Here is a 15,636-nt window from a genome sequence, read left to right on the forward strand (position 1 = left end):
TAGTTGTTTAAATATTTTGTTTGTGGCTAAACCTCAATGATATACTGTACCTACTCCCTTGTCTCCATAATTGTCCCATATTTACTTTTGTCTTTTAAGTAGTGTTACTATAATTGTACAGACAGTCCCCAGGATGAGGTATTTCTTTCTGCCTCCATTTATAAGATTTCTCCATTTACAAAGTTACTGTTGGAGCAAGAACAGCAACTTTGCAAGAATTAGGAAAGAGATGAAATGCTGACTAGATTTCCCTCCAGCTACAATTATATTTATTTTCTATTTAGGAGATGAGGGTCTAGGTTGAAGGTGGAACAGATGGAAGGGAGTCAGAACGGATGGAAGGGAGTCAGAAAATCTATCAGTTCCTCAGTTTTCCCCCAATATGCCAAGTGATTGGAATACTGATTTCATTTTATACCTTTCTACCCAGTGTAGTAGGTGGAATAACAAACCCTCCAAGATGACCACATCTGTCTGGAACCTGTGGATATATTACCTTACATGGCAAAAGGACTGTAGATGTGATTAAATTAAGGGTCTTGAAATGGAGAGACTATCCAGGAGAACCCAATGTAATTAGAAAGATCCTTATAACTGTAAGAAGGAGTGGAAGTAGGAAAGTCAGTCAGAGAATGGGATGCTACTAATGGTCACATAGCAGAGGTCAGGAAGGGAGAGAGAGAGAAAGGTTTTTTTGAAAATGCTACACTGTCAGCTTTAAAGATGGCAGAAGTGGCCACGGGCCAAGGAATGCAGGAGGCCATTAGGGGCTGGAAGAGGCAAGGAGAGGGATTCTCCCCCCAAAGCCTCCAGAAGGATCACAACACTGATGATCCATTTTGTAATTCTGAGCTCCAGAGCTGGAAGACAATATATTTGTGTTGTTTTAAGCCATAAAATTCAGGATAATTTGTAACAGAAGCAATAGGAAATGAATATACCATGATTCAGCAACATCAATTTTAAATATAGAATATCAAATTTTTAGTGTTTAAAACTAAAAAAATATATATACACACGTACTTGTATCCATATATTTTAGTATCTGCTAAATAATGAAGTCTTAGGTACAAGGTCTCTACGTCATGATGATAAGAATATGGCAAATTTAGTTAATTAATCTGAAGGTCTTATTTGTCCTTTATGGTGAAACATCATGTTAAAAAAAGAATGCAGCTATCTTATCATGTGGCAATATCTCATTTTAGCTGACTTCCTTAAGTTTCTCTGTAGTAACACACTACTTTTTTTCCACTTTGAAATGTAGCTCTTCTAGGTTTGGGATTCTTGACCTTGGCAACGTTGACAGGTTGGACTAAATAATCCTTTGTTGTGAGGGGCTCTCCTGTGCTTTAGGATGTGTGGTGGCATCCCTGGGTTCCAACCACTAGATGCGAGTAGCACTTGATGTTCCCTCGCTGTGACAAGCCAAAAATGTCACCAGACATTGACAAGAGTCCGCTGGAGAGCAAAATTAGCTCTAGTCGAAAGTCACTGCTTCAGGTAGTGCACGATTGTGGGTGGCCATGGATTAGCTGGAGTAACTAAACCAAACTAGGTCCGGACTTGCGTCCCTCATTCACTCAAAAGGCTCGGGAGCCTAAAGGGTGAATAGTTGGTTGATGCTTGAGAAAGGGCTTGAGCAATGGTTTTCAGAGCTTGCTTTTACGTGATTGCCCACGTAGATACAATTTATTCTGGCCTGGTCATAAACTTAAATAAGGGTCTGTGCTGTCCTTGCTGGTCTGTTAACCATATATAATGTTCCTTCGAGGTATATACACCTGGAGCAACAAGCTTATCTATTGACCAGGACCCTAAATCTTCTGGTGCCTGTGGGTCTGTCTTGCATGCTGATAAAGGGAAAGCTTGGAGGGATTCACAAATATGCTAAGAATGGACACTTCCTTATCTTTGTTTTGCTTATGCTATATAATATTGTAGAACCTTGAATAAAGCTGACACTGCTTGGACATCATCCACTGTGTCCCTCCTGTCCCCATCTCTTTTCTTTTCTTTTCTTTTCTTTTCTTTTCTTTTCTTTTCTTTTCTTTTCTTTTCTTTTCTTTCTTTTCTTTTTTCTTTTTTCTTTTCTTTTCTTTTCTTCTTTCCTTTTTTTCTTTTCTTTTCTTTTTTCTTTTCTTTCTTTTCTTTTTTTCTTCTTTTCTTTTTTCTTTTCTTTTTTTTTTGCTTTTCTTTTATTTCCCTCAGGACCCTGAGCATGTTGCCACAGAGCACGCAACACAATTTGATGATGAATACCCCTTAAGCATCCACTAGAACATTCACAAGTATATGATTATATTGTTGGAATATTATCGGAAAGGCACGGGCTGTTGTGTGACTAAAGAAAGCCAACATCCTCACCAAAGCATTCTTATCATGGACACCCTTGGATTTCTTGCCTCACTGAGATCTTTTTCTCATCCTCTTTGCTGCTCCTCCCCATCTCTCAGGCTTCTGCATGATGGAATATCCTGGGACTCGGTTATCCTGTCAGATGCCTTCTTTATCTACACTCACACCCCATGTCATCATGTTTGCTCTCACATCTTTAAATGTATCCATACACTGACTCACAGCAAATATATGTCCCTGGCCATGAATTCTCTATTGAACTTGAATAGCTTACCTGACAACTACATTGACAGCCCAGTAGGATAAGCATCTCAAAAGGAACATGTTCAACTCCTGTTTCCCAGTCAAGCTTCTCCTCCCACAGCATTTCTCAGCTCAGTAAATGGCAAGTCCTCTGAGAATCGTTTTCTCTCATTTTCTCACACCATTATCAAATCCATTATCTTCTTATCGGCTATATATTCCAAACATATCAGAATCCAGTCCCTCCTTACCAACTCCCGTCAGCTCTGGCCTGGATTATAATCAAAGGCTCTTCACTGGCCTCTCCTTCCAGGCTCACCAACCTCACTCTCTTCTTAACTCAGCAGCCAAAGCGATCCTCTTTAAATGTGAGACAAATCATGTTACTCCAACATATCTCACCCAGAGGGAAAATTAAAATACCACAATTTCTATGTGATCTGTGCTTCTATTACCTTTCTGCCTCATCTCCCACATTTCCCCATCCCTCTCTAGCCACACGGGCTTCCTTACAGTGCCTTGAACAAGCCAAGCAGCTTCTTTTCCCTCTGCATGAAAGACTCTGCTGGATCTGCCCAGAGATATGTCCTCGGTATTAGTCAGTAACTATGATTCTCCAGAGAAACAAATCCAATAGGAGGGATGTATGTGTGCATGTGTATAATTGAGAATTATTTTTAAGAAATTTGCTCCAGTGATTATGAAAGCTGAGAAGGCCCCTGATATGTTGTCTACAAGCTGGAGACCCAGGAAAACTGGTGGTATAAATTCCCATCTGAGTACAAAGTCCTGAAAACCAATAGAGCTGATGCTATAAATCATCATCCTAGGGCAGCAAACTGGTATTTCAACTCAAGTAGTTAGAGAGAGCCAATTCAACCTTCTGCCATCTTTTTTTTCTATTCAGGCCCTCCACAGATTGGATGAAGGGCCATCTGCTTTACCCAGTCTACTGGTTCGAATGCTAATCCCTTTGAGAAACACCTCCATGGACACACTCAGAAACAATGTTTAACCAGATATCTGGGCATCTCATGGCTGGGTCACAAAGTTAACCATCACAGACTCATTCGCTTACTTTCTTTAGGTCTCTGATCAAATGTTGTCTTAGAAAGGCCTTTTCTGTTCGCTCCATCTACAATAGAATCCCTCATCCCACAAATGCTATCCTCTCTGGCTTTATTTTCTTTATAACACTTAGTGCTGTACAGCACAATACATATTTGGTTATTTACTTCTTTTCTGTCTCTACCCACTAAACTGTAGCTCCATTGAGGACAGGGTATCCTTAATTATCTGCCCTGTGCTGTATCACCAGTTCAAGGATGTATACCAGGATATATCCTGGTACACACACACACACACACACACACACACACACACACACACAGATAGCCTGGCATGTAGCAAATATATTATAAAAATCAATATATGATTGCACTCTGTTGAACCTCAAATTTAGAAGATAGTATAAAATATTTTTTGAGTGAGAACACAGCCACATTTGACCTGCTTAGAAGCACCATTCTCTTTCAATATAAAACAGAAATAAATATGACTGTATTTCTGTGTTTTTTTTACAAACGAGTAAAGCCTGTCTTTATTAATGTGGAGAAAGAGTGCCCTCTACTGTGCTGTTTAGATGTACACAGTTCTGAAGGCTTTTAAAACGTCCTAATTTTTGTTTTAATCAGGTGGTAGATCATTGTTTAAACGAATTTGAAAAGAGTTACAAATAGATAACTTCCATTCTTATTGCTTTAAAGTAAAATTCTAGGATAAACAGAAAATAAATTTTAAGCTGTTGGAGCGTGGATTTTTTATAATGGAGTATTGACTGCCTCAAATTTGATTTGAGGCTAGAATAGGACATGGACAGAAATTTTAAGGCAAAGGGATATTTGCTAGTTATCAAATACGTGTTTAAAAGACAAATAATTATAGTTTTCACTATTCCTGCATATGAAAATAATTTAAGTATGCTCCCTGTTTAATGAAGAGGGCTCTGGAGCTGGAGAGAGCTGTATTTGATTTGCAGAGGGTTAGGGTTAGACTAGGTTTCTATCTTTGCTGCATATTACGATCACCTGGGAACATTTAAAGGCTATTAATACCCAGATAACTTTCACAAGGAATATTTCTTCCTTTTCAATCTTTGAGTCTTTTAGTTCATTCTCTTATCTTATTGAAGTAGTTCTCCATGGAGGGGCCATTGTGCTTCTGTTTCCCCAGGGACATTTGGAAATGTCTGGAAGCATTTCCAATTGGTATACTGTGGGTAGAGGAGAGTGCTACTGGTATTGGGTAAGCAGAGGCCAGAGATGATACTAATCATCCTGTAATGTACAGGACAGCCCCCCTTAAAACAAAGAGGTATCAAAATGCCAATATTGCCAAAGTTTAGAAACCCTGCCTTATTAGGCTGCTTATAACCTCCAGTAAAATATGGAATAGAAAAAATAAGCACAAACAACTGTATTTTGCTCCAGATCTGAGTGGGAAACATTTGTTTCCCACTTTCAGATAGGATGCACTTTTTTTTTTTTTTTTGCAAAAACCCCTTTTAAAATCGAGGAACTTCCATTCTATTTCTAGTTTGCTGAGAGTTTTGTTATGAATGGTTATTTAATTTTATTAAATGCTTTGCTGCATTAATTCAAATGTTCATATGGTTTTCCCTTCGTAGTCTTAATAAGGAGAATTCTTGACAAATTTTTAAATGTTAAAATGTATTCCATGGATAAACTCCTTTGCTTTTGTCATACTGTTGAATTTGATTTTTTATATTTTAAAAGATTTTTAATCTATGTCTTGAGAAATGCTGGTATGTTTTCTTATAATCTGCTTCTTTTTGATATCAGGGTATACTGGCTTCATAAATGAGTCAGGACATTTTTTTTTTAATCATCTTCTATTATGTGGAAGAGTCTCTATAGAACTGGTTTTGTTGCTTTCTTAAATGCTTGACAGAGGTCACCAGTGAAGTCCAGTTAAGCCTAGACTTCGCTAGGATATATAACTATGAATTCAATTTCTTTGGTATGCACACGTTTTGCTACTCAGGTGGCAAAATAAGGTGCTCCTTATTGAGTTAGCATTATTAGTCCCTGTCTTCCAAGGAATCTGCCTGTTAGTGTTAAATTTATAAGCATAAAATTATGTTTCTTATTTTTTAGTGTCTACAGGTTCTATGGTAATAGAACCTCTTTTTTCTGATATTAGTAATTCATATTTCTTCCCTTTTCCTGGATGACTCTGTTCTAATCATTCCATCTCTCTGCTTTCTTTGAGCTGTTTGCTCTTCCTTCAGTTTCTTAAGGTTGAAGCTTACATCATTGACTTAAGGCCTTTCTATTTATTCTGTTAACATTTACAGTTTTCAAGTTTCTTTTAAATACTGAGTTAGCCATGCTTTTGATATGCTGCATTCCAATTTTCACTGACATAAAAATATTTTCTCATTTCCCTTGGGATCTCTCCTTTCATCCAAAGATTTGGAGATTAGCCAGATATCTCCCTGTCATTCACACGTAGTTTAACTCCACTATGGTTAGAAACCATTGTATGATTTTTCAATACTTTACACTTGTTGAAATTTGTTTTATGCCCCAGAGTATTTGGTGACTATTTTAAATGCTCTTAAAGAGCAAATATGTATATTTCTATTACTGGTGGAGTATTCAGTACCTATCAATCAGGTTAAGCTGGTTGAGAACATTGTTTGAGACCTCTAGGTTCTTACTGATTTTCTTCTCACTGTACCAGCTATTGAATGATGGATTTCCCTATTCAGATGTAATTCTATGTTTTCTTCTATTATTTTCACAGTTTCCTTTTCACTTTAACTTTTTGAACTATGTAAACTTTATCTAGGCACATGTACTAAAATGTTGATCCAACCTTTTCTTTTTCTTCTCCCAACACCAAAGCAGCTCATCATTAATATTTTAGGTAGTATGGTAAGGATGGTATTTCAGAGAAAATTATTTTAGAAAATTTGTAAAATACACAGCATACATTAAAAATATCTAATGTAAGTCTTTAAAACTAAAAGGGAAGAAATCATAGTGGAGAAAAAAATAAGACAGCAAGAGTTTTGATAACTCATTTTTGAACTACAACATATGTATCCTGTATCTATAGATATAGTTATATAATGAATATTATTCTTTTATTTTGACCAGAATTTCATCCCTCTGAATAATGTCCATTGTAGAAGTTATTTTTGAAGCCACTTCTCTAGTAAACTTGCAAAATAACACAAAAAATGGTAAGACAAAACAATAGTTCACTTTACATAGATTCCTTGTTTCCTGATCTTTTACTCAGTTAATATCACTATCTGATTTCTTATTTAAAATTCCTGAGATTGGGGTGCCTGTGTGTCTCAGTCGGTTAAGTGTTTGCATTCGGCTCTGGTCATGGATCTCAGGATCCTGGGACAGATATCCACAGAGACTAATATGTGGCTCCCTGCTCAGCGGGGAGTCTGCTTCACCTTCTCCCTCTGTCCCTCACCACTCATGCTCTCAAATAAATAAAATAAAATAAAAATTCCTGAGAATTCTACTTCTGACTAGAATACTTATTTCTGGTTAGCACTTCGGTTTCCTGGATTCACTAAATTTTCTTTTCTAGCCATACATTTCATACAAAAATGAGTGTGCTCTATTATCTGAAGCAAGGAAAGGTCTGTAAAAGCACTAGTATCTGAAAACCAACTATATTCGTTTCAGGTTTTTTAAAGATTTTATTTATTTATTTATGAAAGACACAGAGAAAGAGAGGCACAGACACAGGCAGAGGGAGCCTGATGCAGGACTTGATCCCAGGACCCCAGGATCATGCTCTGAGCCGAAGGCAGAAGCTCAACCACTGAGCCACCCAGAAGTTCCTTGTTTTGGTTTCTCATCCCAAAAGTCTTTGAGGAAAATCAAAGAGAAGAAATAAATCTAAGGTTCATATTAAAAATTAATAAGCAATAGCTCTGTTCAAGAAAAATAGAAAGTTATAAAACTTTTACATCAATTAGGCTGTCTGAAACTGCATTTTAAATCCAGAAGACTAATTTCTATGGAGGTTCACATATAATTTGAGTTTTAAGACTATCATATCATAGAACAATGATCCTTTTATAATCCACCAATCACCTTTTTGGAAGTAGATGGGTTTCCCTCCCCCTCACAGTGATTTAATCTGATTTGCAGGTGTTTCTCCAAGCCATAGCAGATATTGGTGTAAAACTCAAAAACAGCAACTCCCTAGCTTCCTTCCAGGTAATTTTTCTAAATCCTCTGTTTCCCATCTCTCCACCAGCTGCCCTCCACTTGACTAAATGTAGGGCTTCTAAGTCTTCTTGGTATAGCGGCTGTAGTCACTGGTAATTTCTGGGGCCACCTCCAGGGTTCCAGCTGGGCACTGCTGCCCAGTAGACACATCCCCCACACAGGGCTTGCGCTGATGAGTGGCTGCCTCCTTCAGTGTCACCATTCCTGCCTCTGAGTACTTGGGTTTGGAGTCTAGGAAAGCAATCCTTTCACAGCTCAGGCTTAAAGCAGCTGTTCTGCTTAAGATGAATTGGTTCTAGTCCAATGGTGATAGGAGAGAACCCTAAGGAATCTCCCTGCTTCTTTAGAATTCAGGCACGCGAGAATGAAGCCATGCCATCGGGCACACTCCCGCCTCTGCGCCTGGCACGATCACAGGCCCATTCCTCCCCCAAGTCCATGTTTCAACGTCATCTACCCAACAAGACCTTCTGTGACCACCCTATTCAAATTGCACTCCGCCTCACTCTCACCTATTATTTTCCTGTCCTCCTTCCCTGTGTCTTTCCTCCATAGAACTTATATTCTAATACATTTTAAAATATAGTGTAGTCCCCATTATCCATGGGGGATACATTCTGAGATCCCCGGTGGATGCTTGAAACTAAGGTTAGTACAGAACCCTATATATACATTTTTTCCTATACATACATAGCTTTGATAACTTTTTTAAAAAAGATTTTATTTATTCATGAGAGACAGAGAGAGAGAGAGGCAGAGACACAGGCAGAGGGAGAAGCAGGCTCCATGCAGGGAGCCCGACGTGGGACTCGATCCTGGGCCTCCAGGATCACACCCTGGGCTGAAGGCAGTGCTAAACCGCTGAGCCACCTGGGCTGCCTTTGATAATGTTTAATTTATAAATTAGCTCTTATAAGAGTTTAACAACAATGAACTAGAACAATTATAACTATGTACTGCAATAAAAGTTATGTGAATGTGGGCTTTCTCTCTCTCAAAATATCTTATTGCACTGTACTTACCCTTTCTCCTGTGGTGAGGTGAGATGGTAAAATGCCTACGTGATGCAGTGAAGTAAATGTCACAGCCCTTGTGTCGTAGCGTTAGGCTCCCATTGACCCTCTGAGTATAAGTCGGGAGGATCATCTGCTACAGAGCAGACCACAGCTGACCACGGTTAACTGAAACCATGGAAGGCAAGACTGAGGGTTAAGTGGGGACCACTGTACCACTCAGTGCCTGTGTTTTTGCTGGCTTCTTTCCTGGAATATAAACTCCATGACTGTTTGGGTTTTGTTTATTTCGTTCATGTTGGATTCAAAGATGCGAGACCCAGGAGATGCCTATTATAAAAAAAAATATTTACTGACTGAAGGAATAGTCCCTGGAAGTGCAGCTTCTCAGGGCTTCCTCATCACTCATATAAGCTGCAGGTCCCCACAAGACCATTCACTTTTCGGCTATAATGATACTGGGCTCACTTCTCCATGCCAGGACCCAGTCTGAAACACATAACACCATTCATTTTCCCCAGAGAGAGTATGAGAATTCCTCAGATCGCTCCTTGGCTCCAAATCCCCTTTCCATGGAAATGTAGCTCCTGCTCCTCAACAAGCCACTTCCTAGCCTCCTGCCAAAGTTGATTTCTGCTTTACTGGAGCTCCACCTTCTGCCCTACTCCTGTTTTCTGGGGTCCGTTAAATTATTTGAACAGGAGGCTGGGAGACTGATGTGGCTCTAATACTCTGGAGACCTATGTAAGCAAACCAAAGTCTAAACCTATAAATGCCCCAAGGTTAAAAAATAAAAACCTGAGGACAACCAAGCACAAATAGCCAACTGGGCTTTAAGCCCAGCCAATCAACAATTTCCTTAATTTGCTTTACTTTTTCTCTATAAAAGTCTTTCCCTGAGCTCTGCCCAATCCAAACTGATTTTTGCTCAAATAAACTCTTGAGGTGTTTAGTATGCCTCAGTTTATCTTTTAATGGGGCCCAACTTTCATATGCACTGGTATTTAAATCTTTCATAATTATGTAACCTTGGAAAAGTTGTTTAATTTTGACTACTTAATGAGGATGAATTAAGAAATATTAAATTCGTATTTATTTATGCATAAAAGTATTTAACCTTAAAACTAATTGTGTCATTAACTCACACGTCATATTTAAATAAAATGTCACAACAAAAAACCTTTCCAAAAAGAGATGCATTTTAATGATGAAAGACAGCATTAGTGAATTTTTTCGTACATAACCTTTGTGGTGTTAAACATGTACTGTCAAATACATATATCCAACCGGATAAGACTATAATTATTTTGTCATGAAAAAGCTGTGATTTCAAAGGCTTTTAAAAAGGCAAAAATGGTAAAGTTACTCTTAGAAATGACACTTAGGAGTCAATGATATCAGAGTCACATTGGCTGAAGGAAAATAACAACAAACTTTTAACCCTTCTTAACATAAACCCCACTGCAAATACACAATTCTTCACAACACATAGGAAAGTGAATAACCTCAAGAGGCATTATGGCTTAGTTCTCTCCTGTATTAACAAACTTGGCTAAAGGCTCCTGAATTATAAAATCCTCTGACAAATTCCCCTAGATTATATGCAGCTTTTCACTTTTAAAAGGTCATATAAAAAGATATAAATCAGTTTCCAGCAGAGCTAATATTGGTTCAAAATATTACAAAATATTACAAAAATTTATTTAGGTTATTTTAAAATACTAATGTAAGAAAATTCTAGTTTTAAAAAAATTTCAAACCAATCCTAGGCATTAAAAAATAGCCATATGGCGGCTGAGGTTAATTTTCTAAAGCCAAGCAAACAAAAAAAAAAACCCTTTCTTCCCCTCAAAACAGCAATGAGACAGTTGCTCCATAATATTTGTTTGTTTGTTTTCCTACAAAAACCAGTTTACCATTTTCTGGAATCCCAGCCTAGGAACCAGCCTGTGAATGTGGGTGGTTCATGGCCCTGTTTTACAATGACAATTGGTGTCCTCTTGTCTCTTCCAGAAGGGTCAGTCTCAAGATACATTTTGGCTATAAAGAATTGAAAGATAAACACATCATTAGTTGTTGTTTTTTAAATTTATTTAAATTCAATTTAATTAACATATATTGTATTATTAATTTCAGAGGTGGAATGTAGTGATTCATCAGTTGCGTACAACTCCCAGTGATATTACATCAACTGCCCTCCTTACTGCCCATCACCCAGTTACCCCATCCCCCCACTCCCCTCCCCTCCAGCAACCCTCAGTTTGTTCCCTAGAGTTAAGAGTCTTGTATGGTTTGCTTCCCTCTCTGTTTTCCTTATTTTATTTTTTTCCCTTCCCCTATGTTCATGTGTTTTGTTTCTTAAATTCCACATGAGTGAAATCACATGGTATTTGTCTTTCTCTGATTTATTTCACTTAGCAGAATACACTCTAGCTCCAACCACATCATTGCAAATGGCAAGATTTCATTCTTTTTGATGGCTAAGTAATATTCCATTCCATATGTGTGTGTGTGTGTATCCATTCATCTGTTGAGGGACATCTGGCTCTTTCCATACTTTGGCTATTGTGGACATTGCTGCTATAAACATTGGGGTGAATGTGCCCCCTCAAATCACTACGTTTGTATTCTTTGGATAAATACCTAGTAGTGCAATTGCTGGGTTGTAGAGTCAGTTTTGATTAAACTAAAATTTATAGAATGAAAAGTATTCCAATAAAAGTAATGAATCAAATTTCCATTGCCCCAAAGTAGCCAAATACTGTTCCATATGAACAATTCCTTATTGATTTATCTCCTTGCACATGACAGTCTAATGATTGCCTAAAAAATTTCAAACTTTATAGAATTATCCTTATGGCATAATTATTCTTGTACTTTTCAAAAATTAAAAAAAAACTGTGCCAAAAAGAACAGTACTACTCAAAAAGAATTTTTAAAAATCTACGTTATCATAGTGATAGAGGTCTTATATTTCTATAATAAATACCATTAATTGAATTTAAAGTTTTCAGAATTAATTAATCATGTTCTAAATTAGGTAACAAAACATTTTTCTTATTCTTACTATGAAGTGCTTCAGTTAAAAAAAATCCATTACTCTTTAGTTTTGAAAGTGAAAGCTTACTAGATTCCTCTCAGTTTTAATATGTAGTTTTGAAGAATGTGGTGAAAAGAACAGTCAAGAACTTAGTAATAACCACTCAGGGTAAATGTCATCACTGTTCATGGGATCTCACTTACCAGACTTCAGAGACTCTGTTCTCTCGACTTCATTGGCATCTTTGCCAACCCAAATAAAAATCTGAAAAATGAAACAATAAGAATATGTACTGTTTGGGGAGTATCAGCTTGGTGCAAGCCCTATGCAAAGTGCCTTCACACATCGCTTATTTCATCTTCACAGCAAGTCCTGAAGTTAGGGATCCTCGTGGAGAAGGAGGTGCAGAGAAGTTCCATCCTTCTCCCAATGTTTGCACTTATTAGGGGACACTCTAAATTGATAGCCAGCCAGTGACTCCAGAATTCAAATTCTGGCATTTCAGGTTTATATAGTATTTTCTAGTTTATCGACTTTCTCAAAACAACATATTGGCTCTTTTCTGCAGGCACCCCTTGGGGTTGTAAGGCAGTCTTGATCCCCATATTATTATTATCTTGGGGGGACCACACTTAGCTTGTTTGTGGGGACCTCAGACTCCCTTGCAAAACCTCTGTCTTAAGCCTGTAGTATACACCTAAAACTGTATCCTCTAACACTTTGGTGTAAGTGCTATAATGATTAGTATTTAAATACTGAGGTTTTTTTTTTTAACTGATATAATTACATATTCTGTATGTATCTTCTTGTCAAACGTGTAGGTTGTGAATTTCAATACCGAAATATCTCTATTACCTTATATTTAAATCACTTTAAAATAACTTGTTGGCAGACAAATTTTGACCCAATTAGTTTTGATTGTATTCTAATTCATACTGAAAGCACTGAAATATTTACTTGTAGGGCACAGAACAAACCATAACAGCACAGTCATAAAAATGAAAAATATGATCTAAAAAATGAAGTGTAGTAAGGGAAATCATCTCAAGTATCTATGACTATAGAACAGACTACAAACGGAAATAATTAAATTCTCCTGAATAAGGAAATGCCATTCTTATTTTATAATTCTTAATATAGAAAAGGTGTTTTATTCACATGACATTTTAAATTTCCTATCTACAAATAAGTGATCCATTCACCTGGAGAGAATCTATGACTAATTCCAAATTCACATATGGTGATTCTAGACCAAGAAGCCAAGGAGTAATATGATCAAATGACTTTAGCAATTAAGAACAGACCCAGAATTAACAATTACTGGGGTCGACTCTAAGATGAAGCCTAATTCAGATATGGGTTTCTTTTTTATATATATATTTTATTTATTCGTTCATGAGAGTCAGAGAGAGAGAAAGAGAGGCAGAGACATAGGCAGAGGGAGAAACAGGCTCCATGCAGGGAGCCCAGTGTGGGACTCGATCCCAGATCTCCATGATCACGACCTGGACCGAAGGCGGCACTAAACCACTGAGCCACCTATGCTGCCCCAGATATGGGTTTCATAATTGTTCTATACAATTTAGTTCCTAATATATTTACTTTTCCCTTTCACTATTATTAGCTTACACAAAGGCTAAAACAACAACAAAAAAATCCAACTATCAGGCACAGCATGCCAAATCACCATTCATTTTCTCCCAAATAAAGATACACACAACAGTAACATATTTTACTGTTTAGATTCAAAATTATTCTGCATCTGCTTCTTCCCCAGAGCAGAGGTCCCCTATGATGACTTCTTGTTAGATTTTAAGAAAAATTCTAAATCTTTCAGTCTTCCCCATGGCACTATACCCCCATGGCATTGCACCCACTAGTGTGTTTACTAGTTAAATGAATGGATGAATGCATGAATAAATTGGGAATGAATGAATTTTAGAAATAAATGAAAAATAGAAGTTTTTTGCCTAAAACTATACACCCACAGATGGTAGCCATAGAATTTTTCCACATTAAGAAATCAATTTGCTATATGTATTAGTTTTATTTTTTTTGCCAAAACTATGTTGTCTTTTTAAAATACAGCCTAAATCTATTTATTATTAGACTTGTCATTTTTCAAAGTTGGTTTTGTCAGCTCCCAAGTATAAGCACAGCAAATATAGTTTTACCTGTTCCCAAGCATCTAGTAACATGACATCATCTTCTGCTAAATCATCCTGGGTGAACTCTCCTGGAACCTCTTCAATCTGAAATGTATGAAAAAGTTTTATGATCAAACAGTAAAGCAATAACTTTTCTAATACACAGGTTACAAACACACCGTATTTTTTGGAGCACCACAAAAATAAAGCCTGATAGTCACTTTTTGGGTTCTTTTTGGATAATAAAGGTTTAGATAATTGTTTATCTGTTTACTCATGTATCACAAACTGATGGAATCTTATCTGGGAAGCACAGTGCTTCATATAAACACTGCACCAGAATGCCTTAGGTAGGCTATCGCTCATTTGTGACAAGCTGCTTCACAGATTTCCATTGTCTTTCTAGTCCCTAAAGACACTGGAGTTTATGGTCTAAGTATTAAATTTGTCTTTTATTTTGTAGGTCAAGGTTATTATCATTATTTTTTAAAGGTTTATTCATTTATTTAAGAGAGAGAGACCACAAGCAGGGGGAGGAGCAGAGGGAAAGGGTGAAGCCTCAGACTCCCCACTGAGCACGGAGCCCTACTTGGGGCTTCATCCCAGGGCCCTGAGATCATGACCTGAGCCCAAATCAAGAGTCAGTTGCTTAACCAACTAAGCCACCCAGGAGCCTGGTCAAGAATATTTTAATAAGATCAATAGGTCTGGTCATTTTCTAAACCAACTATTTTTGCCAAGATGATATAATATTCCATATGCAAAGCTTTATTATAATTATTTTAAATGGTTAAATTGTGTTCTCTGTAGTTGACATTAAAGGTTACTGGGAAGGGTTAGTTTAATGCACCCACTACCAGTGGCAGATATTTATCTGAAGTCCAAAATTTTTAAAGGATTCTGGATAATGAACCCCCTGATTTTTAGGAAGATGTAGCAGATCAGATTACAGTTCTTAATTCTTTTCTCCTTCCCTCTGCTGTGTGACTCTGTAGTATAGTTGAGTAAGTGGAGGTGCCCTCAGCCTTGGCCATGTCATATTAGCAAATGTGACTCATCAGAGGCCCTCTTGCACTCCTGGGCTCAGTCACTGAAAAACAGGCATGAATCCAACCTGTAGCCCAAAGGAGAACCTCCCAGCTGGGCCTGGCCCAGGTAAATTTGGTCCCAGGCAACCTGCAGTTTCATATTTGTTGTAATCTGATAAAGCTTTGAGACTGTTATACAGAAAACAAACAAAAACTACTTACAGAAGGCAAAAACTTAGTTTGTATTATCTTTTTTATGGAATATTTACCAATCACAGAGTGATTTAAAAAAGCAAAAACTTTAAATATCACTTACTCCATATAAAGCATGATTCTAAAATCTTTTATATGAACAACTAATTTCATATTCATACAACTGAATGAAGTGGGTACTAGGATTTTCCCCACTTTACAGATGAGAATACTACAGCACAGAAGAGGGTAAGTAACCAGCCTAAGGTCACATAGCCAGTAAGTAGTATCACCAAGTAAGTGATACTGCACAGGCAGATGGGATCT

The 15,636-nt window shown here is 37.3% G+C and overlaps 1 protein-coding gene and 1 long non-coding RNA gene across 3 annotated transcripts in view; one reads left to right on the forward strand and one right to left on the reverse strand.

Moving 5' to 3' along the window:
* Positions 1 to 15,636, forward strand: part of LOC144288832 (uncharacterized) — a 59,540-nt gene that overhangs the window by 18,790 nt on the left and 25,114 nt on the right. Inside the window, exons 3-4 of the long non-coding RNA XR_013356833.1 lie at positions 6,786 to 6,871; positions 7,809 to 7,877. This is a non-coding gene — a long non-coding RNA (uncharacterized LOC144288832). The remainder of the gene's footprint in view (positions 1 to 6,785; positions 6,872 to 7,808; positions 7,878 to 15,636) is intronic.
* The window catches only part of SCIN (scinderin), a 78,005-nt gene continuing 72,452 nt past the window's right edge, over positions 10,084 to 15,636 (reverse strand). For both annotated transcript variants that reach the window (XM_077856730.1, XM_077856731.1), the window contains 3 exons: positions 14,117 to 14,194; positions 12,146 to 12,206; positions 10,084 to 10,942 (listed from right to left, as the gene is read on the reverse strand). In XM_077856730.1, coding sequence (XP_077712856.1) covers positions 10,815 to 10,942; positions 12,146 to 12,206; positions 14,117 to 14,194 — 267 coding nt within the window. In that variant the 3' untranslated portion in view covers positions 10,084 to 10,814. The remainder of the gene's footprint in view (positions 10,943 to 12,145; positions 12,207 to 14,116; positions 14,195 to 15,636) is intronic.

This window comes from Canis aureus, chromosome 18 (genome assembly GCF_053574225.1).
Source record: "Canis aureus isolate CA01 chromosome 18, VMU_Caureus_v.1.0, whole genome shotgun sequence".
In the NCBI taxonomy this organism is placed as follows: Eukaryota; Metazoa; Chordata; class Mammalia; order Carnivora; family Canidae; genus Canis; species Canis aureus.